Source organism: Astatotilapia calliptera, chromosome 23 (assembly GCF_964374335.1).
Source record: "Astatotilapia calliptera chromosome 23, fAstCal68.1, whole genome shotgun sequence".
In the NCBI taxonomy this organism is placed as follows: domain Eukaryota; kingdom Metazoa; phylum Chordata; class Actinopteri; order Cichliformes; family Cichlidae; genus Astatotilapia; species Astatotilapia calliptera.
Window position 1 is genome coordinate 22,691,652 of NC_137443.1, and position 23,047 is coordinate 22,714,698.

General features: G+C 40.1%; 1 protein-coding gene across 6 annotated transcripts in view; it reads right to left on the bottom strand.

Annotated features, from left to right (window-relative positions):
- Nucleotides 1-23,047, bottom strand: part of tns1a (tensin 1a) — a 118,525-nt gene that overhangs the window by 28,777 nt on the left and 66,701 nt on the right. For 5 of the 6 annotated variants that reach the window (XM_026159526.2, XM_026159523.2, XM_026159527.2 and 2 more), the window contains 12 exons: nucleotides 16,671-16,720; nucleotides 15,052-15,223; nucleotides 14,824-14,874; nucleotides 14,614-14,736; nucleotides 13,215-13,279; nucleotides 12,593-12,676; nucleotides 5,431-5,543; nucleotides 5,223-5,283; nucleotides 5,028-5,103; nucleotides 4,761-4,890; nucleotides 4,067-4,132; nucleotides 2,721-2,846 (listed from right to left, as the gene is read on the bottom strand). In XM_026159526.2, coding sequence (XP_026015311.2) covers nucleotides 2,721-2,846; nucleotides 4,067-4,132; nucleotides 4,761-4,890; nucleotides 5,028-5,103; nucleotides 5,223-5,283; nucleotides 5,431-5,543; nucleotides 12,593-12,676; nucleotides 13,215-13,279; nucleotides 14,614-14,736; nucleotides 14,824-14,874; nucleotides 15,052-15,223; nucleotides 16,671-16,720 — 1,117 coding nt within the window. Of the gene's footprint in view, nucleotides 1-2,720; nucleotides 2,847-4,066; nucleotides 4,133-4,760; nucleotides 4,891-5,027; nucleotides 5,104-5,222; nucleotides 5,284-5,430; nucleotides 5,544-12,592; nucleotides 12,677-13,214; nucleotides 13,280-14,613; nucleotides 14,737-14,823; nucleotides 14,875-15,051; nucleotides 15,224-16,670; nucleotides 16,721-19,420; nucleotides 19,757-23,047 lie in introns of those variants that run through there. The other variant, XM_026159529.2, reaches the window with a different exon arrangement.

The window sequence follows — 23,047 nt, forward strand, 5'->3', positions numbered from 1 at the left end:
GTGAACAGTAGATGGATCAGCTGAAGACCTTTGATGGATTTTTTTCTGATTTCTTAAGGACATGACTTTCAGATACTGTTCATTTGCTGTAGGTATTTTTTTGGCCAGCCACTGCGCAAAATGCCAAGATACACCAAGTTTTCACAATTTAAAATACAATACAATTTAATCAATATTTTTTTGTTAATTATTAAAAACTCATAGGTCAGTGTTAAGTTTCTTAATAATTATATACATTAAAAAACAACCCGGAAAATGTTCACGTACAAGGATTGGACTGAAAATGAGTGAAAAAACAGCCAATGTCCAAAGAAAAACATGGAAAAACCTTCAGAAAGTTGGACAGCTGTTGCTCAAGACAATGTTAAAAAAATTACAAGAAAAATCTGACTCCCTGCGAGCCAAATGTAAAGCAATGAGTGATGGCTCAGGTCTTCTACCCCCCACCTGTCATGAAATCCCTCAATTCTGCTACAATAGCGTGTTCCTTGGCTTTTTAGCCAGGCCATTAGTGATGACAAGACCAGACCAGTTAGAGGTTCGGAGCTAGGATTATTAGTGGATCCTTGGAAAATGTTGTCTTCTTAAGGGGTTAGCAGCCGAGCTGAGGTACAAATCTCTACGGCCACCCATTGGGCCAAATGGTTGCCTTTTTACTGATTTGACCTCTGGGCCAACAGCTGCCTCCAGACCACAGGGCTTCTAGTGGAGCAAAGGGAAGCCGACAAACACAAGGTGCACTACATAAACATGCACTCCTGCATACCTCATGAAAAACTGCAACAGAGCTACACTAACATGCAAATATTTACAAGCACACAGACCAGCTTGCATGCCCATATAGAGCAAAAAACACTGTATAATACAAACAGCCGGGCACATACCAGACTCCTCTCCTTTTTTTGTCCATGTGCCTGTGCGTCAGTATGAACCACACACATCTCTAAGCTACCAAATCCTTCAGACCTTTTTAAGATGCCCGTCTTTCACAGAGTTCTCTCAACTGGATTTCCAAGGTCAGTGGACTCTGTTAAAAATGGCGTCAGGAAGAGCTCGCCAAACCTCAAAAGTATTCAGACATCAACACCTGAGGATGAAGCATTTGTTCAATTATTTAAATGAGACCCGACGAGTGATCATTGTCCACTGAGCTGGAGCAGTTAAAAATAGGCCATTCTGTCATAGAGCTTATAAGAGTTTAGAGTTTGTGTGGGCTTGCCAACTCAAATGTACATCGTACACGTGATTAACCTTTTTTCACAGAGGTGGTTATATTTTATCAAACGCCAAAAAAACGTTTGTTCACCAGTCTTGTGTTAACTAATTCTTTGAATCTTGCATTTTCAGTTTTGTGTCTTCCAAAACAACTAAGGTACAGAGCATCCTCTGTCGATCCAAACCTTGCGAATATAGACACCATATTCCTGCGCAAGTCTCGACTCAGCATCCACACGCCCGCATCCAAGTGTAAGAGCGAAGCCTGCAATTAGAGAGATGAATACACTGGCTGGGAGTTTTTCGTTATTTTTTTCTGCTGAGTGCTGCGAACACCGCTGCCCATTCAATTAGGCTCAAACTTGCAATCCTGGCGATTCCCACTGACCTTCCTGCAGCACAGCAATTACTGCAACGGTTCTCTGGGGATGTTCATAAAAATGAAATGGGTCTTTGCAAAGCTGGAAGAAAAAAATCCCATATATAAAAGTGGACGCAGCACTACAAAGACTGCCAAGTCCTGACTCAACCAAGGGTGACTACATCCTCCTGTTTGTGCAGATTTCTTTGATTAACAGCAGTAATCATGAATCTCATCATTACTGAGAGGATCCAAGGGACCGTGCCAGACTGGCAGCTATTGTAAGTAGCCAAAAATACATTTTAGGAACTGCAGAAGCAGTGATGATGATGATGATGTGTTAGTGATTCCACTTCTCCAGTTGTTCATTTGCACACTGGATATATATACATTAACAAAAGGCAAACACTATGTAAAGCAGGTTTGTAGCATATCCGGGAGAAAGCTACAACATAAGCTACGAGGACAAGCGTACTTTTGCATTACATGGCTGACAATCAGACAAGCAAACATTCCTTTCTTTGTGCCATATTTCAAAAATCAGGGCTCTGAAGTAAAAATACTTTAGATAAAAAAAACAAACACAGCTTCTATAATGGGTGTTTAGCATTTTATGGAGTGCCCGCATTTTAAGTTCTGGACTCCTGGCACAGAAGCAATAGCTCAGAGTGGATAGAAATGAATAGGGGGACTTGCGGGAGTTAGGCCCGGTGGTGTTTTAAGTTACACCCCCCTCAGGGAGGGAGCAGCCAGTAACAGGGTGACTGACGCCCCCTATTTCTTCAGCAGCTATTTAAAGTCCTAACTGACAAGCTGAGAGAGTAGCAGGAGGAGGAGGGTGTAGGGCTTTACAGGAAATCCTTCCCTTTGGTCAAGGCTCTATCTTGATCTGATAAGGCGAGGAACTTGATTTATCTGTGAAAGATAGGTTGGTACTTATATGTATTATTATTATCATTACAAACTATATATATGATTTTGTTTCTGTTTCAGTCTTCTTCATATTTGTATATTCCTGTGTGTACAAAAAGCGTTAATCTCCTATCCAGGTGGTTCATTCAGAAAAGTCAGGTTACCTGGTTGACATTTTTCCCTTTTTAGAATTTCGCCTCTCCAAAATAGTCACTGTATGTCATTTGCATACCGTGGTCAGCATCTGCAGCTTCCTCACAGCGATGGCTGAAACTCTCATATGAGTCCCAGCGGATCAGAGGGTCCTGGGTGTTGTAGTCCACTGAAACACTCGGCCCATTCTCCAAGTGACTCAGGCCTGTGGTTCACACAAGTAACATCATCATACAGGGCACTGTCATATTAGAACGTTTATATACAGCGACAATATTTGAGGTTGGAATGGCCTAAAACATTTAATAATAAGTTATCTTCTATTAGTCTGTACATTTGAAATGGAGTTCCTCTGTCAGTGGTTTGTGGCTATATTGACTTACACTCTGTTATTGGGAAAACCACTTTTGATTAATCAGCATTTTTATATTAAGGTATTTGTGTATAAAATTCATTACGCTTAAATAACAAATGTTGTTTTATTCTTAAATAGTGTTTTTTCAAACACAACATTGATTTGTTTGGGATAAATCTTCTGTTATCACTATGTTTTCTTTTTGCTATTTTATTTTTTATGCTAACACATTTCTCATGACTTTTACTCTCAAGGGACTCTTTGGTTGACTCTGATGCATTTACATTAACGTACATTATGCTTTCGTATCAAGTTTATTAATGTAAATATTTCCTTTATAAACAAATTTTTTAAAAATGAAAAAAAAGAAGTATCATACTTTAACACACTGACACACATTTAAACCACCACCCAATGTAAGGCCACAGCTGCCCTAAATTAACAATATTGGTAATTACAAAAATCGTTTCTTACATATCTGTAATGGTTAAACATTTGTGCACAAAAATATTGTTCTTTTCCATGAACTTTCAAATTTGCTGTTTAACAAAACAGCAGAAAAAAAGTAAAGCACACTATTGTTTTTTGATTAAGAGCTGATATCACTGTTTTTTTTGTTTTGTTTTTTACTTGCTTTACTTTTACTTTACCTAAACAAAAACAAGTGTTTAGGTGATTGGATGTTTTGCTTGACTCATTTCTGAATTCTTCTCAGAGAAGTCCAGTGTGCCGGCTCAGATTTGGGGGTGATAACGTGCATTCAGTATCTTATTTACCTAATAAATAACTATATATACTTAGTTAGTTTACATATATCCATTTTCCTGTTTTATTTTTATAACAGGTGGTCTAATAAATTCAGGGCCTGTATACATGCACACTTATGAACCCCTGGTATTCTCCGAGCGCTTCAATTAAAATAATACATTTTAAGAAAATTCTTTTTTTAAATTTTGAAAATAAAAATAAAAAAAACTTGCAGCGGCTAATACATCAGATCTCAGTTCTAAATGTTGAAAAAAAAACATGTGATGCTAACAATCAATTTCTCCTTTCCCAAAATGGATTACCTTTGATTTTCTCCGGTCCGTATGAGAACACGAACTCCACCTTCCCGTACTCTGGAAACCTCTCATCTGCAGACACACACAACGAGAAATTAAAACCATGAACGCATGTGTGGGTTTCACATCAAACAAAGGCACGGTTACAATTTATCATACATAGGATTTATTATTTTACAGTTTTTGTGTATGAATTTAAATTACTTATCCAAATTCAAATCAATTGTGCAAATTTAGTGTTAATTTGATCTTCCTTTAATAAGAAATCTCTGATTACTTATCACCATAATCACAGTGTTACTGTAAGTGAATGCTTTTCTGCTTCACCACCAGAGGACCCTGTTTACTGTAATACTGTGGGGAACACTGTCCTCCTGCATCAGGACCCATGAATTTTTCCATGCTGCAAACCAGAGATCCAAGCAGCAGATAGTAGAGCGTCAGACACTGAAGCCATTATACAGTCTTTAGGCAGCATTTTGATGAGTCTAGGTCAACACTAGGACAGTGAACACCACCAGTCTTTTGTGTATAAATACACAAGTCATAAAGCTTTTGTCATATCAGTGCTAATCTTGTGTATTTTTAAAAAAATAACCCTTTTTGAGATGCATAACCTTGATTCACAAAAACTCTATACAACTGTATGTTTTTAAGTGTCAAACAGTGTGTTGTGTAAATCCAAGCAAATTAAAATTACCTTTGAAGGTCTCGTCCAGCTCACTCTTCCCAAAAACCACCCCAAGATCATGGATGGCACAAGTATGGAACTGCACCCTGAACACAACGTCTCTGGTTGGGCTTCTGTATCTCTTGTGGTAACACTTGAGCTACGTTTAACAGATAATAGAGAAAAAAATGGAGAAACATCATGAGACTCTATATAATATTAGGAAAATGTAAAGAAAAAAAGGTAAATGGAAGGCAACTGTTGTTTAAGTAAGGAAACATTTTTTTGTTATCTTACCAGGATGTCTCCCTTAAGAAGCAGTCCAGGTTCAATGGTGATACAGATACTGGTGTTGCTGTCCCCTTGCACATTGCTACAGTTAAAAAGACAAAATACTAACCTTTAAAATAAAATTACTTTTCACCTCACAGGTTCATTTTATGCCTGAATTCAAACACAAACCACGCTGAACTAGAATAAAAATTCCCATACTATATTCCTGACGTGTAGACTGGTTGCATTGCCTGGTAGATTTTCAGGAAAGGACGGCAACCTGTGAAGTGATATAAATAAGAAATCTGAAATGTGTTCAAGAAAAACAGTTTTTTCTAGTTTTTTTAAATTTTCATTTAAAAAAATCTGCCAGTGGTAAATGGTAAATGGCCTGTATTTGTATAACGCTTTACTGGTAGATGCTCACCTCCTTTGGACTCAAAGTTAGGTATGCCGTGCATGATGACGTGATGCAGGAACAGAGGCTTGTTGTTGATTTTTATGTGTCCTGACAGAAGGCCGTTGAAGTATCGCACATACCTGGACACAATGAAAAGTAAGCACTCAGTCCCAAAGTCTTTACAGATCAAGCTTAAAGATGAGGACAGATAACAAAACTGCAGGTTTTCCTCTCTCCATTCACTTGAATTTTCATAGGCCTTTATTTTAAACAATGCTTTAGAAAAACCCATAATGACATGTTATTATTACAAGGCATGTAAATGCTTTAGAGTGTAAGTAAGAGAGGGAATGAAAAACTAAAAACAGCAGACTAAGGGTGATAGCGTCGGGTGTTAAGGTTGTGCAGCCAAAGAAGTAAAAAGATTGGATGGATTATTTTGGAACTAGAAGTCTTCTGTTATCGGTACTAGTCACTTGTAACTGAACAAACCTTTGATAAAGGGATTCGTTGGACCTGATGTGAACAATAGAATGAATGTTAGAAGACTGCCTGTATTACGGGGAAATGCTCTCTGGGGATCATGAATATCTTCACAAAATCTCATGGCAAACAGCCGATTCCTTGTTGAGACATCACTTTATCCTCCCACTAAGCACCTCCTGGCTAAGTTACACGCCAAATCCTCATCCTGCTCATTCGGTGCGGTTCACCTTTACCGCCTGTGAGCTCCAACAAAACAGCCAGAACACAATTTCACTCGTTAAACAGCCTTTATCTACTTTGGGAAACGTCACACTGAGTTGATGTGTACGGAGGCCAGTTGGGGGTCTGCTGAGTTACTGTGGTCTGGTTGTTAATGATGATAATGATGATGGTACCGAACGTAACCTTGACCGCAGGGTTGCCACATGCACACGCCTTCCTTGCTCTGCTGTCAGTGGCCAGATGGTTTTGCCTCTGTGAAATTCAATTAGACCGAGCTGGGACGCCATGTTAGCAGTACTGAGATTAACAAAGGCTTGTAAGTATGCCATATATGTGTGTGTGCGATATGACACATAATTACATTTTGTCTTATAACAAGAAAACATCCTGTGATGAAGGTCCTGGATGAGGCAGTGCCATTACAACGTCTTTTTGTCATTTTCTGTTGAGTTGATTTTCTTTTTTTAACTCATGCTGCTAGCAATTGTATTTATATAGCACATTTAATTACATGTAATCTCATTGTGCATATTAAAATTAAACCTAAAAAAAATCTACTAATGTCAGATATACACTCAGTGATATATTAGGTACAACTACTCCACCATTTGTTGATGTAAATTTCTAACCAGGTAATTAGATGGCAGCAAAAAACTGCATTTAGTGATTTAGACACGATGACTTGCTGAACTTCTGAGCATCAGAATGAGGAAGAAAGATCATTTAAGTGACTTTGAACACGGTTGTTGGTGCCAGACATGCTTATCTAAATTTGGTTGGTAGGGTCATGTAAACAACATGAAAGCGTGGATCCATCCTCGTTGGTATCAACGGTTCAGGCTTCTGGTGGTGTAATGGTGTGGAGGATATTTTCTCAGCACACTTTGCGGTCTTTAGTACCACGGGAGCATTGTTCAAACACCACAGTCAGTATTCACATGGTCAGTATTGTTGCTAACCATGTACATCCCTTTATGACCACAGTGTACCATCTTCTGATTTCTTCTGATTTCTCCTTGATTTGATGGCGCCGGTGAGGTCGGCTGCCGTCACGACTGCTCCGACCACTTTTTCTTTGTCTTTGTTTTTTAAGTTAGTTTTCAGCGTTTCTAAATCGGCAAAATCACCACCATTGGGTACATTAGGTATGACAGTGACACTCTTGTTTCTATTGGTTTACAATGTACTCACAATTCGAAGTTTTTAACTCCGGATCCGAGCTGGCCGAGTGAGATCTTGAGGGAGAACAAAGGGAAGCGGCGGCGGCCTAGAGGGAAGCGAGCCGGCGTCAGGAACAGGCTGAGAGCTCGTGCACACCGCACACCTCTGCCTAGCATCCTGCTCGCCAACGTCCAGTCACTGGAGAACAAGCTTGACGACCTCAGGGCCAGGGTAAAGTTCCAGAGAGACATTCGGGACTGCAATCTCCTCTGCTTCACCGAGACATGGCTGAACCCAGCGGTGCCGGACCACGCCATCCAGCCGGCCGAGTTCTTCTCGGTTCACCGCATGGACAGGACGGGACTCGGGGAAGTCAAGGGGAGGCGGCGTGTGTTTAATGGTGAACAACAACTGGTGCAACAGTGCGAACGTTGTTCCTCTCACACGCTCCTGCACACCAAATCTGGAACTACTGTCCATCATGTGTCGTCCTTTTTATCTACCTCGGGAATTTACATCGGTCATTATAAGTGCCGTTTATATTCCACCACAAGCAGACATGGTCACCGCCTTATGCGAGCTGCATGAGGCACTCACACAGCACCAGACACAACACCGGGACGCTGCGCTTATTGTGACGGGGGACTTTAATAGCGCCAACCTCAAACGCGCAGCGCCGAACTTTTATCAACACATCTCCTGCCCCACCAGAGGTGAAAGGACACTGGACCACTGCTACACTACGGTCAAGGACGGCTACAAGGCACAATCCCGCCCTCCTTTTGGCAAATCTGATCACGCCGCCATCTTCCTCATCCCAAAATACAAACAAAGGCTGAAACAGGAAGTTCCGGTTCAGAGGAAGGTCGCGCGCTGGACGGATCAATCGGTGGCCGCGTTACAGGACGCACTCGATGACGCAGACTGGGGCATGTTCAGAAACAGCTCCGATGATGATGTCAACGTGTTTACGGAAGCGGTTGTGGGATTCATCGGGAAACTAGCGGATGATACCGTGGAGACAAAGACTATCACAACGTTTCCCAACCAGAAGCCGTGGGTGGATAAAACCATCCGCGACGCTCTGAGATCCCGCACCGCTGCCTACAACACGGGACTCATGACGGGGGACATGGACCCGTACAAAGCCGCGTCATATAACGTGCGGAGGGCGGTGAAAGAGGCGAAGCAGTGCTACGGGAGGAAACTAGAGTCACAACTCCAACAGAGTGACTCTAGGAGCCTGTGGCGGGGACTAAGGACAATAACGGACTATAAAGCACCAACAACCGGTATGACGAACGCGGCCGTGACTCTGGCAGACGAGCTGAACACTTTCTATGCTCGCTTCGAGGCTGCAGCTAAGGACTCCAACAATGCTAGTGTTAGCGGCGCTAACGGCTGCAGACAGGAAGATACTGCCAGCACCGGAAACGTGCTCGTCATCTCCGAGCATGAAGTAAGGAGAGCCTTCAAGAGAGTGAACACCAGGAAAGCAGCAGGACCAGACGGCATCCCAGGTCGTATCCTCAGAGACTGCGCATACCAGCTAGCTCCTGTGTTCACTGAGATATTCAACATCTCTTTATCTCAGTCGGTGATCCCCACATGCTTCAAAGAGTCCATCATTGTTCCTGTCCCGAAGAAACCCCACCCTGCTTCTCTCAATGACTATCGCCCTGTAGCCCTCACCTCAGTAGTGATGAAGTGCTTTGAACGCCTGGTCAGAGACTTTATCATTTCTTCACTACCAGACACACTGGACCCACTACAGTTCGCTTACCGTCCAAATCGTTCCACAGACGATGCCATCTCTCATCTCCTCCACACATCACTCACTCACTTGGACACTAGAAGGGGGAATTATGTTAAAATGCTCTTCATAGACTACAGCTCTGCATTTAACACCATAATTCCCTCCACACTCACCACCAAGCTGGAGCATCTGGGACTCAGCTCATCTATGTGTCAGTGGATCTCCAACTTCCTAACTGGCAGACCACAGGCAGTAAGGATGGGCGGACATGTCTCAGCCTCCACCACTCTCAGCACTGGAGCCCCCCAGAGGTGTGTTCTGAGCCCCCTGCTGTACTCTTTGTACACATATGACTGTGTGGCCACTACCAGCTCCACCACCATCATCAAGTTTGCTGACGACACCGTCGTGGTGGGCCTGATCTCTGATAACAACGAGACGGCCTACCTGAAGGAGATTAGAAATCTGGAGAACTGGTGCCAGAGGAACAACCTCCTTCTAAACGTCAGTAAGACAAAGGAGCTGATAGTGGACTTCAGCACTAAGCAGGAGAGGAACTACCAGACCCCTGTCATCAACGAGTGCCCAGTGGAGAGAGTGGACAGCTTCAAATACCTCGGAGTTCACATCACGCAGGACCTGTCATGGTCCTGTCACATCAACACCGTGGTGAAAAAGGCCCGTCAGCGTCTCTACCACCTCAGACGCTTGAGAGGCTTCCAACTGCGCTCCAAGGTGCTCAGGAACTTTTACTCGTGCACCATAGAGAGCATCCTGACGGGAACCTGGTTCGGGAACAGCACCATGCAGGACAGACGAGCTCTACAGAGGGTTGTGCGATCAGCTGAGCGCACCATCCGCTCCGAGCTCCCTGACCTGCACTCAATCTACAGCAGGCGGTGCTGGACCAAGGCCAGGAAGATCGTGAAGGACCTCAGCCATCCCAACAACAGACTGTTCTCTCTGTTGAGGTCAGGAAAGCGATTCCGCTCCCTGAAGACCAACACAGAGAGACTGAGGAGGAGCTTCTTCCCGCAGGTGATACGGTCTCTTAATCACACCACCACACAGTACTGACCCACACATACAGTTCTTACACACACTGGACATTCTGGACATTGTTTCACTTCATTACTTAAATCACGCTGCTGTTATTGTGTATATGCTGCTGTTATTGTGTATATATTTATTCATACATTCTTATATAGTTCTATATTGTATATTTTGTTGTACAGTTATTTTATTTTCAACTTTAATTTATATATTTTATCTTATTCTTCCCAGTTAAATTTACCCTTCATTCTAATTTGTGTTGTACAGTTATTTCATTTTTAACCTTAATTTATATTTTATTCCTTCCTAGTTAAATTTACCCTTTTTAATTTTTCATATTTATTTCCTATCTTATTCATAGCCTTTTCCTTTTTTGTTTTCTTTAGGTCACGAGCAGTTGTCCAAGCATTTCACTACATATCTTACTGTGTATGACTGTGTACGTGACAAATAAAAAAAATTTGAATTTGAATTTGAATTTGATTTGAATTTCTGCTTCCAGCAGGATAACTCACCATGTCACAAAACTCATGAACCTAACAGTAAGTTCACTCTTCTCAAATGAACTCTACAGTCACCAGATCTCAATCCAACAGACCACCTCTGGGGTGTGAGATTCACATGATGGATGTTCAGCCAATAAATCTGCAGCAACTGTTTGATGCTGTCATATAAATTTGGGCGGAAATCTTCTGAGAAGTGTTTTCAGCACCTTGTTAACTCTATGCCATGAAGAAAAACTGAAGGTGGTCCACACTGGTACTAGTGAGTTACACCTAGCAAAGTGACCAGTGAGTCTATATTTTTAGCCAGACAGATTTCCAATTTGAAAGTTACAGGAGTAAGATAAAGCTGGGGTATGTGGGGTTCTGCTAATGCCATCACTTCACTGTACTGTGACCCTTATTCCTGTGATTTCCATTCAAGTTCTTTGTGAACAACTAGAAAAGCACATAAAACAGATTAATGATGTTTTGTCCCATAACTTAAATCAGAACACTTCCAATCCTCTACACAAACGTTCACTGTGCTTTCTGCTGCATACTACTATTTTCACACTAATCATTTAATGATTCCGTGCTACACGGAACACCTTTAATCCTGCCTTTTACTGGCTTTCGTGGAAGCAGCGGCCTAAGATCATCTCCCACTCTTGATGTTAATGTCACACATTCCAGACCATAATGCTGCCAGTCTCTGGGGGCAGAGATAATTATATCCAAAGCAGGAAATAGCAGCGGGGCAGAGGGCAAGCCTATAGACCTGTTAAAGAATGACTGGCTGACTAATTCACAAGCTTAAATGAAGTGGTGTTAAGTCCCCTGGTGTTTCCTGTGTTCCTTCGCATATCCCCCATAACCTTTTTCCTGCTCATCCTTTCTGAAAAGCCCAGATCAAGACACCAATCTTCTCATGTGAAGAAGGGAAACTGAGAGGGGTCAAGCCTTTTAGCACCTCCCTGCCTAATATGCAAAGGCAGCTAATAATGTAATAGGAGCAGATTTATGACTTAGAGAACAAGAAGACAGTGTCCCTTGAGTGAAAATTACAACAAAAAATAAATTGCTCAAATGTTTTTTAACCGTTCTTGATTGGTTTGACTGGCTCTGGTTTGGAGTTATACCACTGTATTGCAAAAAAGTGTAGATGAAGTCACAGAAAATATGCTCTGATATGCTTAAAAGACAAGAATGTACTGTCAGCAAGCCTTGCAGCCTCCCCAGAGACACCAGTGGAATTCCTCAGACAGACAAGACAAGATAGATGGCCTCTCTTGGTGCTGTTTCCTCTTAATTACCCTAATTAAAACAAAATTGGTGATAAACGGAAAAAAATAGAAAGAATTTCCTCTGTAGAATTTTTCTAAATCTAAATGGGAGAGATTAAGTTAACACACTCACTATTAAAAGCATGGAGCTGAGACTTTTTCTTCCCTTTTTTCCAAAAACAAAATCCAAAAATCGAATCTCAGTTTCACGGCTGTAGCTATAGCCTTGTCTGCTGGAGTTGAGTTTTGCAATTGCACTATTTTTAGATACAGGTAACTAGTTTCTTATTGGCATTCTTATTAGTGGTATATAGAATTTGAATCTGATGGTCATAATTCTGTTAATTTTGACAAAACTGTCAAACATGGATTTATTACTCTACTAATCGGAAAGTTAGTGCTTCAACCCTTGGCCACTTCAAAGCACCCTTAGGAAAGGGTCCTAATCCTAAGTTGCTCTCTGATGCGTTCATCGGAGTGTGAATGTGTGTGAATGTTAGAAAGCATTTGACCTAAATGCTGTGGTTAATGAGACATGTTGTATAAAGTGTTATGAGTGCTCAAGTACAGTAGAACTGTGTAAAAATACTAAGAAGTGTTGAATCCTCTACTAACCCTTCAGAGCCTTAGCATCAGTATTAAATGTGCTGCAAGAGTCCTTTGGAAATGTGGGCAAAGTGCTACAGTGTTCAGACTAGTTCACCTCATAGCAGATGTCAATAGGAAGTGAGGTAATAACTTACCTCCTCTGTGATGGCTGACCCACAGGAAGTGCTTTGTCTTCATAGAAGCGCCTCATTGCAAACCTGTCCAGTGCCTGGTCAGCACTTAGAGACACAAGAACTGGGTAAGTGATGTTATCATTCACCACAGAACAATTTGAAGATTACAAAACAACAAGGAGAACAGCCTTTATTTTGGAAAACCTGCTGAGATTTAGAAATACCCCCCAGCTTTCATCATTTATGAAGCAGCTTTCATTCCCCCAGGAACCCTCCCACCTATTAACATCTGGTAGCATTAAAGAACGATGACATTTTCAGAGCGTTTCTTCTCACAGAGCCAGAAAAATGAGCTGGCCAGAGTCGAGTGTTTAGCTGTTATAATCACATCGTTGTTTAATTTTCAAGGCTGCTGAAGTCCCAGACTGCAAGGTCTAACCGTGATGGATTGTTGCTCCTGTCCTTACATAACCCTTCGATTTAAAGGATCAAAGCACGCAGATCAAACTTTTTCAGTGCTGACAGCCTAAAATCTTCACCTCTGTTTAAACTCAAACACCAATGCAATCTAATATGTAACACTACATTTTAAACTACATTTTAACACGTTTTAGGCTGTGTCTGATCATGACATGTTTGATACCTTGCAGATATGTTGCTGTAATGCATGTAAGCAGCCACCACAACACCCGTTCGACCTCGGTTCCCCTGTGAAAGAAACACAAAACAGGGCTTGTTTAAATGATATAAAGAGTCAAGATGGGTAACAAGAAAACTGATGGGACTTAGGGAAGATTCCAAAAGGATCATTGAATTAATGATCAAGAAACAGAGCAGAAACAAATCCCCCTTCGATGGTAATAAATTGGTCTTCAAGCATTTTCACGTGTAATTGAAACCCAAAAGTTGGAGCTATATATAAATAATAATGTTTAATCATTCTGCTTGGTTAAAGCAGTTGGCTCAATTCGAGCATAAACTTTGTTGCTTGTCCTGCTTTATCTGGATACCATGTGCAAATTCTCTGAAACAACAGAGGATTCATTGCATAAATGTGAGAGCTAAACAATCGGCAGCCTCCAAGGCTGAAAGATGAAGAAACTGTAGTTTCTCAACTTTCGGCTCGCTTCACAAGCAGCCAATTCCTGTACATGCCCATGTTACCAGCCATAGTTAAAATGACTAGCAGAATTTAATGCTAAATTAATGCTAATTTTCCCTTTTGTAACATCTTTACTGGTGGTAACCAATTTAAATTTTAATACTTTGAATGACTGGTGGCTATGAAATAGGTTGAATGCCATTTACTAGACTTGCCTATCAAAGCTGAAAAAGTAAATTGAAACTCCTAATTGTTTTTGTGATATTTTACCTTTTGGAGAAGTTTTAATACATAAGATATCCCTGTGTATCTCTAAAGTCTAAGCTTGCTAACCAAGCAAGCCAGAGTTATCCAAAGCTAGCCAAGTGTTAGCGCTCTAGCCCAATTATGCTCACTTCTGATTACCTTAACTCATTCACTGCCATTGACGTCTATAGCCGTCAATTGCAGTGAATGAGTCAATGGGTTTAACTCATTCACTGCCAATGGCTGGCAGTGAATGAGTTAAAAACAGTGACAACCAGAATACATAATAAGAACACCGGTGATACAGTAGCTCATCCGGCTCATAAGCCACTGTCTTGATAACAGTTTTGGGTGAAACCCAATTATGTGATCACGGTGTATTATTTTGATTAAATTCACATGTTCAGTGGGGACGTTTCACCACGGCATAAGGTTAACGGACCTTCAGCTAGATGAGCTTAAAACAGTAGTCCATAGCTCAATGTGTGACTTCACAGTGACTATGTTTTATGTCAAGCTATGAAACTGAATAACTACAAATTATGTTGATTTTATGAGATCAGCAATGAAAAAAATAATCACATTTCCATATTTAGAGGGAAACTTTACAATCTCTATGCCCAGCCAATAAATGTTCCAGCACATCACCGCCGCATTATAACAGATGTTTTTACACTTTGTTTTTCTGCCTTACCTTATTGTGCAGTACCACCACATTGCGTGTGTCTCCATTGAGCCACATGTCAATGGCCTTGCACATGCTGCAGATCTTATCCAGTGCTGGCGCATGGTGGTCCGGCCAGCCAAACTCAAGAACCTGAGAATGATTATCCATCAAATGAGCTTTCGCTTTCGAATTTTGTTCTTCCTAACCATGAATATACAGTATATGTCATGTTTGTACCTTATGGTTTAACTTTGTTAAGTCGCTCTGTCCTTCGCTCAGGTTGAGCACCTGAAATCAGGAAGAGAGTATATCAAAGCAACTGATGGACATGTGATGCATTTTAGAAAATCTTTGTTTTTTGTTTTCAAGGATATACTGTAACCATCTTCCAAAAAACCTGACGAACAGCAAACAAAAGTGTCAATACAGTCCTGTGCTCCAGTTTCAGCTGAGGGTATTTCTTACCAGATAGTGCTCGCCATGCTTTGACCGCAGCATCGTCGCCACCTCTTTGAGGTTGGTGTTGTAGCTTTGCTCCTCGGCCCCAGCGGGAAAAGAGACAGAGATGATTCTCTCTGTGATGTAGACCAGGTCGACCTCATAGCTCTCCTCCATGGCCTGAACCACACTCTGACTCCTGCAGAGGTAGAAGGTGCAGAAGGTCTTGAAGCTTGGCAGTGGCAGATTTTATATCACAGCACCATTTTACATTTTTGATTGGCAACAAGTTCTTTTCGAAGCAACATAAGCTGTGATTTCAAAGGGAATGGTCAACTCTATTGTATATAGATCTGATAGATCTGCACTGATCAGAGTTCAATCACAGAGTCCACAGAGTTAAGCTCAGTCTGCAATATTCATTTGCAAACCCTACTGAGTTTGTCACATGTCATATAGTGTCATACAGGCTTAGACCCCCAACCAGTAAAGGGTTTTTAAGAATGATACCAATATTTGATAATTGAGAAATCACAAACATCAGACCATTTATTTTCCATTTGAAACATACAAAACATATCCTTGTTCTCTAATATTTAATATGTGTAGTTGTCCATACTATGGCGAGAGTGAAGTTTAAGTCACTCTGTTGCTAATAGGGAAGCTGCTTGTACACAGTAGACACAGTAAATGCCAAATCCAGTGCATCGGCAAACAGCTAATATCAGCCAAGCTTTACATAGCACACTGTAGGTAATTATTTTAGTCTATCTACAGTTATAGCTGCCGGTGCAAACCGCTTTGCAACCATCTCCATCCCAGCTTCTCATTTTCATGCAGTTTCTGACTTGTTGTAAAATTACATTTTTGTTGTGTTTGGGAAAAAGACCATCTTTATTACATCTCATTATGATAAATACAAATATAAATTAATAAAATATACTGGTACGTTTCAACATAGTTACTGTATAGTTGCCAGAAATCTTTAAGAGGCAACTCAATTTAGAAGGACACATCTTGTAAAGGATGCTTTGACCTTTTAACCTTATCAGCACCAATCACAAGTTTTCCAGTTCTATTCGAGTGCAGGATTGCAGCTGCTGTGAGAACATTTCTTGAACTCTCTGATTTCTCTCTGGGATTAGCCAACAGAGTTTATCACAAACATCCACTTCATCACATGTAAACTCCTGCAGCTCACTCTTATATTTCTTGGAAAGGAAAAGATTTTCAGTCCTTCTGTGACTGTTGACATGACCTCTTCCAATATTACGCAACCTATTTCACCGGCCAAACAGCGCAGTTTTTTTGTTCTGTTTTGTTTTTGGTCAGCAGACATACGGTAAAGCCCTGCATGAGAAACAGCCATGCTTCAAGAACGACAAACAGCGGAGAATATGGAGTGAAAATTTACATTCCTACACACCCAGCACAAACAATCAGTTTCTAATCTTCATTAATAATAATCAAGGACTGTAATGACTTAAAGAGCTTATTAAAGACTAATTTGGTAATCTTAGAAGTCATGCTGTTTAGATTGTAGAAAAAAATAGATTAAATTTTTTCCACTTATGGAACCCTTATTTCTCCTAATGAAAGCAGTGTGAACAACAATACAACATGGCTGTGTGATGGTGCTTTCTTACCGCGACTGCTTTTGCCTTATCTCCACACTCTTGCAGGACCTCGTAGATCCCTGGTGAGCACATACACACAGGCACACACAGGCAGATGGTGGGAGTCAGAGGAGGAAAATGATTCATAAGCAAACTCCATCTGGTAGTCATGATGATTTTATTGAATTACAGTCTGACATAAGCTATTAGGGAAAAGTCAGATCACAGACACAAAACTGAAACTGCTATGAAAAGATGGAGAGAGAAGAATCATCTGAAACAGAATGATGAAAAGTAAAAGAAGCAGCTGACAAAAGAAGGCATTCAACCAAGACGCTTGACAAAAGAAACCGAGCAACAGAAAGAAGACAAAGAATAACGAAAAAGTATAAGAGGTGTAAAAAAAAAAAAAAACAAGTATGAGAAACGAGGAGTGTTTTAACAGAAAACCATCCTGAACTGGGGTCTTGTCAAGACTCGAGCACACAATTAATTATCCTGTCCTTTACCCAGATATTTACAGAGGGAAGAGTGAGAACAGGTTGTTTCACTGTGACAGGGCTGCAGATGGAAAATGTTACTAAATATGCTGTACTGTCGAGGAATTGCTGCATAATAGATGCTAGAGTTGGCTCTTCCTCTTACTGCCTGTCGGCTGAGGGGATAACTCTGTGTGAGTCAGGAAGATGAAGCCATCCAAAAAGACAAAACGACTGCTGAATTAATCTCCGCGGACATCATCTGTGACATACTTTACTTTCCCCCCCCACATTGTCATAAAGAGTGAGCGCTCGGCTTCACCGCTGAAGAGGTTAAATAAGTGATGTTGGCAAGAAGTGTCTCAAGGTTAAACACGGAGCTCCCATGGCTCTTCTTACTGCTTGCGAGTGGCTTCCCATAGAAAAAGCTAATGCAACCCCCCACCCCAATGAGCCAAAATGGTCACATAATTCTAAGTGATCTGACAGGAACCAGATGCTAAACGCACCACGGACGATGGTGTTTGCAAAATGAAACAGCCTGTTCACACAAGGCTTCACAAGTGTTGCGATGTTATATGTCACATCACAGGGACAATCTGTTAGCCTGCAGCAACGTAGATACATAAATGAAAGTCAATCTGCATGTAAAGTGGGGTAAACGTCTCTGAGATTTAACGTTCACTGTTTGCCCGGTGACACCGGGTTTTGCATCTACCTCACACTTACATCTGTACCCAAGCTCTCTATTGATGTTCACTATTAAAAACACAAGCCACAGCCACTGCATGACCAATGCAATGTGTTTTGACTCAATCTTGCTTCTACTATAAATATAAAGGAGAAGAGTGGTTCCCAACTTTTTTCTATCCAAGTGTTTCCTAAGCGCCAATAGACTGAAAAAAAAAGCTTTTCTTAAACACCTTTTATGTTTAAATGTGTTGAGTTCAGCTTTATTCATCTGTTTTATTATTCCATAACTTCCAATTTGAAACATTCATCCATGATTTTTAGACACTATTCCATTTAGCAGCTCGGCATCTGGGCAATTCTAAATGTTTATCTGTCGTATTCTTTCAGCTGTTATGGTGTGTTCCTGACTAAGTAAGAAATCATAAGTTCCAAATTGCAATTGAGTCCCTAATTGCACATTTTTTGCAGAAGACCCCCTTCACTCAGATTTCCCATTTGGACAGTCGAAGTAGACTAGCATACCTTGAGTTAGCAATCCAAGATGGTGGCGCTGACTGTAAACTGTAGTAGAACTAAACTTTTAATCTGTTCTGTATTTCTGGCTCACTAAATAAGCACAACAGTAATGAGATCTTTAAATGTGTTCTTTCAAGTGCAAAAAAATCACGTATAATCACTTTTCCTGGAACTTGCAAGAACTCTTAAGAGATGTCACTCCCAAGTTCTGACCTAGTTTCGAGGCATCTGGAATGGAGTATTAATCTGTATTATTAACATGCAGTTTAATCTAGTAATAGTCTAATTTTCATATGTACTAATTTTGATTTATTGTTCTAATCTTTTAATTGCTTTTGTTTCAGGAGGAGCTTCAGTTTAATTTCAGTTATGCTAACAAATTTGTTTTTACTGTAAGTTAAGAACTTTTAAATGCGTATATGTACTTTTGTCTTGCTATACCAATTCATTCATCATGTTTGTGATGACGTGAAGTTTTTTTGTAAGACACTGACATTTGGTTACTTTGTTTTGTTTTATTTTATATACTCTGTAACCCAGTTTTTTGTTTGTTTGTTTTACTTCTGGCCTTCTGGTTTCCCACCCATGATAGGCCAATTGTTTATTCACACCTGTGTCTGTGTATATTTAGATACTTTATATATTAGATATTTATACACTGTACATTTTTTATATATTTAAAAATACATAAATAGTTAATGTATTTTGTAATTAATGTATTTTGTTTTCAATTTTCTAATGCTTAGCCATTAATTTGTTAAACGTTAACATTTCCGACAAATTCCTTTTTTAGTTCCTTTCCATTTTTTAAATACTTTTAATGGTTGAGCTTGTCTTGTCATTTTACCACAGACTACTACTTATCTTATTATCACAAATAAATTATTTTCCTCTCAGTTTAAAAATATTTTAGAAAGATTTTTGAGTAATTCATTTCTATATTTACAATATACGTATCTCATAGAGAAATAGTGGGAGAAGACTGAATGCAGTACACATAGGTTAAAAGGCACTAAGAAATTTAAGTTGAGTTATTTTACAACTTTTAATCATAAATTTAAAAAAAACCTTTATTCCATGGGAGTGGCCTACCTTGCCAAATTGGAACCCAGTACTACACCTCCAGCCAGGAAGCAGGTTGGCAAAATGCATTCGAATGGTGCTGACCAAAGGCATGGCGAGGACCCACTGCTCTCTGTTTCTAAGCAACGATAAAGCTGCAAATACCAGGCTTTTTGATAAAATCGAAAGAATCCAAGAAAAATTTGGTGTTGTACATCTCATTCTTTTTTGGGATTTCAGCTGATTATCCAGGTGGTCAAAGCTTAATCGTTCATTCTCTCCAACATCCTCATGGTCAAGATGTTAGAGTCCCTTCCATTTGTGCCGAGCCTGATCAGCGATTATGTAATATATCATGATGCATCTTCCTTTTCTTCGTTCCTTCTCAGCTGTCTTCTCCCTACTTTCTCTATCTTTCTTCCTCCCTCCCACCCACTTTCTGTTCTCTGGAACTACTCCTCCCTTGGTCTTATTATCTCTCATTATATCTGACTGCCCCTCTCTCCCCTGCAGCTTTTCTTGGCTCATATCTTTCACCATCCTGTGTGCTTGTGTGGTGTCTGGGTCCTGTAAATGTTTGTTCCTAACTACCCTTAAGAATATGGTCAACAGCATGGAATAACAGGTTACATAAAGTGTGGAATAAAAATAAAATGGTAAAATGGTAAATGGCCTGTATTTGTATAGCGCTTTACTAGTCCCTAAGGACTCCAAAGCACTTTACACATCCAGTCATCCACCCATTGACACACACATTCACACACTGGTGATGACAAGCTACATTGTAGCCACAGCTGGGGCGCACTGACAGAGGCAAGGCTGCCGGACACTGGCACCACCAGGCCCTCTGACCACCACCAGTAGGCAACGGGTGAAGTGTCTTGCCCAAGGACACAACGACTGAGACTGTCCAAGCCGGGGCTCAAACCGGCAACCTTCCGATAACAAGCCGAACTCCCAACTCTTGGGCCACGATCGTCCCTTATAACATTTTCTGTCTGTTAGAATTATGTTTGATTCTTCTCTAGGTAGAGCTTACATCTGTGCATCCACTCTTCCATGCTAAATACTGATTTCAAAAATCCCCATTATACCGTTGGATGACCCTCAGTAGGCCCCACACTGACTCTGTTATAATCACAATGGTGCATTTTGAGTCAAAACCACAATGCATGTATCCTGCATGGACTAACCAAATAAATATTCCATCTGCATGTTGGTCCACACACCACAGATGCACACATACACGGAAAACCTCATAAATGATGACTCCAGGATTTAAGTACAGAGAGAAGAGGATACCATGACAACTCCTCAACATATTAACCAATAAGCATAACACTATATCTGTGAAATATATAAAAGGCAACTTGATACAATGGGATAACACTGGGAATGCTATAAAAATACATGACAACCACAACAGAGATCTTACTGGTTAAACAAAAGGCATGATTGATACATTAGGATCACAAATTCAGCTGACGATACAACACAATTTTTATTGGAAATGTCTGGAAGGGACTGTATATGTTTAGTCCCAAATACCAGTATGCCACTGTCAAACTGTTTGTGACAACTTTTTATAGTTACAATTTAAAAAGATTAACAAGACCATAGTCAATACAATTAGTAGCCTCTGTCTTTGTATTTTTAGTGCTGGTGTTTCTCATCAGTATGCCTTATTTCCTCACAATCTCAGTTGCTTGCTTGTTTACACAAGAAGATGACATGAAGCCGCAACACATGGCTTGTATTTAACTGAACAGGATGAATATAACTTACACTTCTAAATGCAGTTTTTAAAAAAAAATATTTTGATAGAATGATGTTAAAAATATTAAAAAGTATCGCTGATTAATAAACATTGAACAATAAGAGGAGGGCGGAGGTTTTCACATGTTTCCAGCTTGTTTTGTTGTGTTTGACAAGATGTAGTGAGCTGCAATTCATAGCTGTTGGAATGGTTTCCAACACTAGCCTAATTTCACAATAAAAAGGCACTCTAAAACATCCATAAAAGCTGCTCAAAACACTGAGACATAACCAACTTCATCCTCAGGATGTGCTAAACACTAAATTTCTGCATGCAGTTAAGTACTTGTGGCTAAATACACACTTTAATTTGTTGCTAGCTAGCACAATGTGCTGTTTACTTTAGCCTTATGTTTGCTTAGATTGGTAGCTAACAACAAATGCAAAAAGCTAACTAAAGAATGCTCTTGATAAACTAAAGCTGTGTACCTCTGGATGTGTTTCAATCATACTTCCTGGACAGCAATAGGAGGACACTAACTACGTTGTATAAGCTAGCTAGCAAGATAAAATGTGTCTGGTCATTGTTTCTCATTTTTTGACGGTGTTTTTGTGCTTTTGTCTGTTTTAGTTTGTTTGTTTGTTCTTTGCATATAGCACATTAGACATAATCATCTTCCATTCTATCTCCCAAGGCACAAACTGCAGATAAATCTCTATATAAGCTGGTGTGTACATGCCGATCTGTGTTAATAATCCCACTCTGAGTCATCTCCTGCTTCTGATCTAAACATTCGGGGGACATTGGATGTAGACATGGACTCATTAAGACACACAAAAAAAGAGAGGAGGAAAAACAAGGATGTAAGAATTCTGCTTTTATCTTTTGAAATACAAAATTCCTCTGGTCTTATGAAAAAGGAGACAAAGACAAAGGAACCCTTTTAGTCAAAAAGAATTAATTGCGACCTTTGGATTGGTTTGCATTAAATAACAGTTTTCGTTTTACATTGGTAGTGTTCTTCTCTGTTCTTTCTTTGTTTTGTTTTTTTAGCTCTTCCGTTCTTGGGGCCCCGCCACCTATGCCTACACTCTCCACTGTTAGCAATGTCAGACAGAACAAGCATGCCTAGTCTCTAGCCAGGACTTGGCATTGATTTCTGGCACAAATAAGAGAAAATTTGCAGTGGACTGGCAGAAACATATGTCTCTACAGCTTACTATTTTTTTTTAATTTCAGGTATGTACCACATATTCATTTACAGTGGCACAGAACAGACACCTCAGCTAACCTGAACATCTGAACATATGCAGTCTGAAATTATCCATTGGAAAAATATGCTCCAGTCTTTAAGGGTCTATAAACTGAGTTCTAAATGTAGTGGATGGTGCAGTTTGTACCTTTTGCAGTTTGTAAGATTTAAAGTGAACCATGTTTGAGATCAAGGCTTAACAGAATTATTCCCTGATTAAATTATTGATTCAAAGCTAATAAATATACAACTAGATGGAGACTCTCCTTAGTTGGTTTAATTTAGTAATAAGTAATTTTACATGAATTAATGCAAATATCAGAGCTCATGTGTGCAGTTTGCACTGTATATTGTCTGTAGTTAGCATTTGTTTCTACAGTAGGTTGCTGCACATGTTTCTCTATTTCAAAACATACTATTCAAAGCACAGCATATTTCAGTGCCTGCTGAGTCATTGTTATTACATTTATTGCTTCTTAATAATTGGATTTTTTGAGAAACTGTATGTGGACGCCTCAAATTAAAACCTTAGCCATTGGCATTAATCGGCTCCTCCGCTATTCTGTGAAGGTTTTCCATAATTATATGAAACCTGGTTGGACTGCTCCCTTTCAGCCACAATAGCTGAGGCTGGCTTGTGATAATTGAC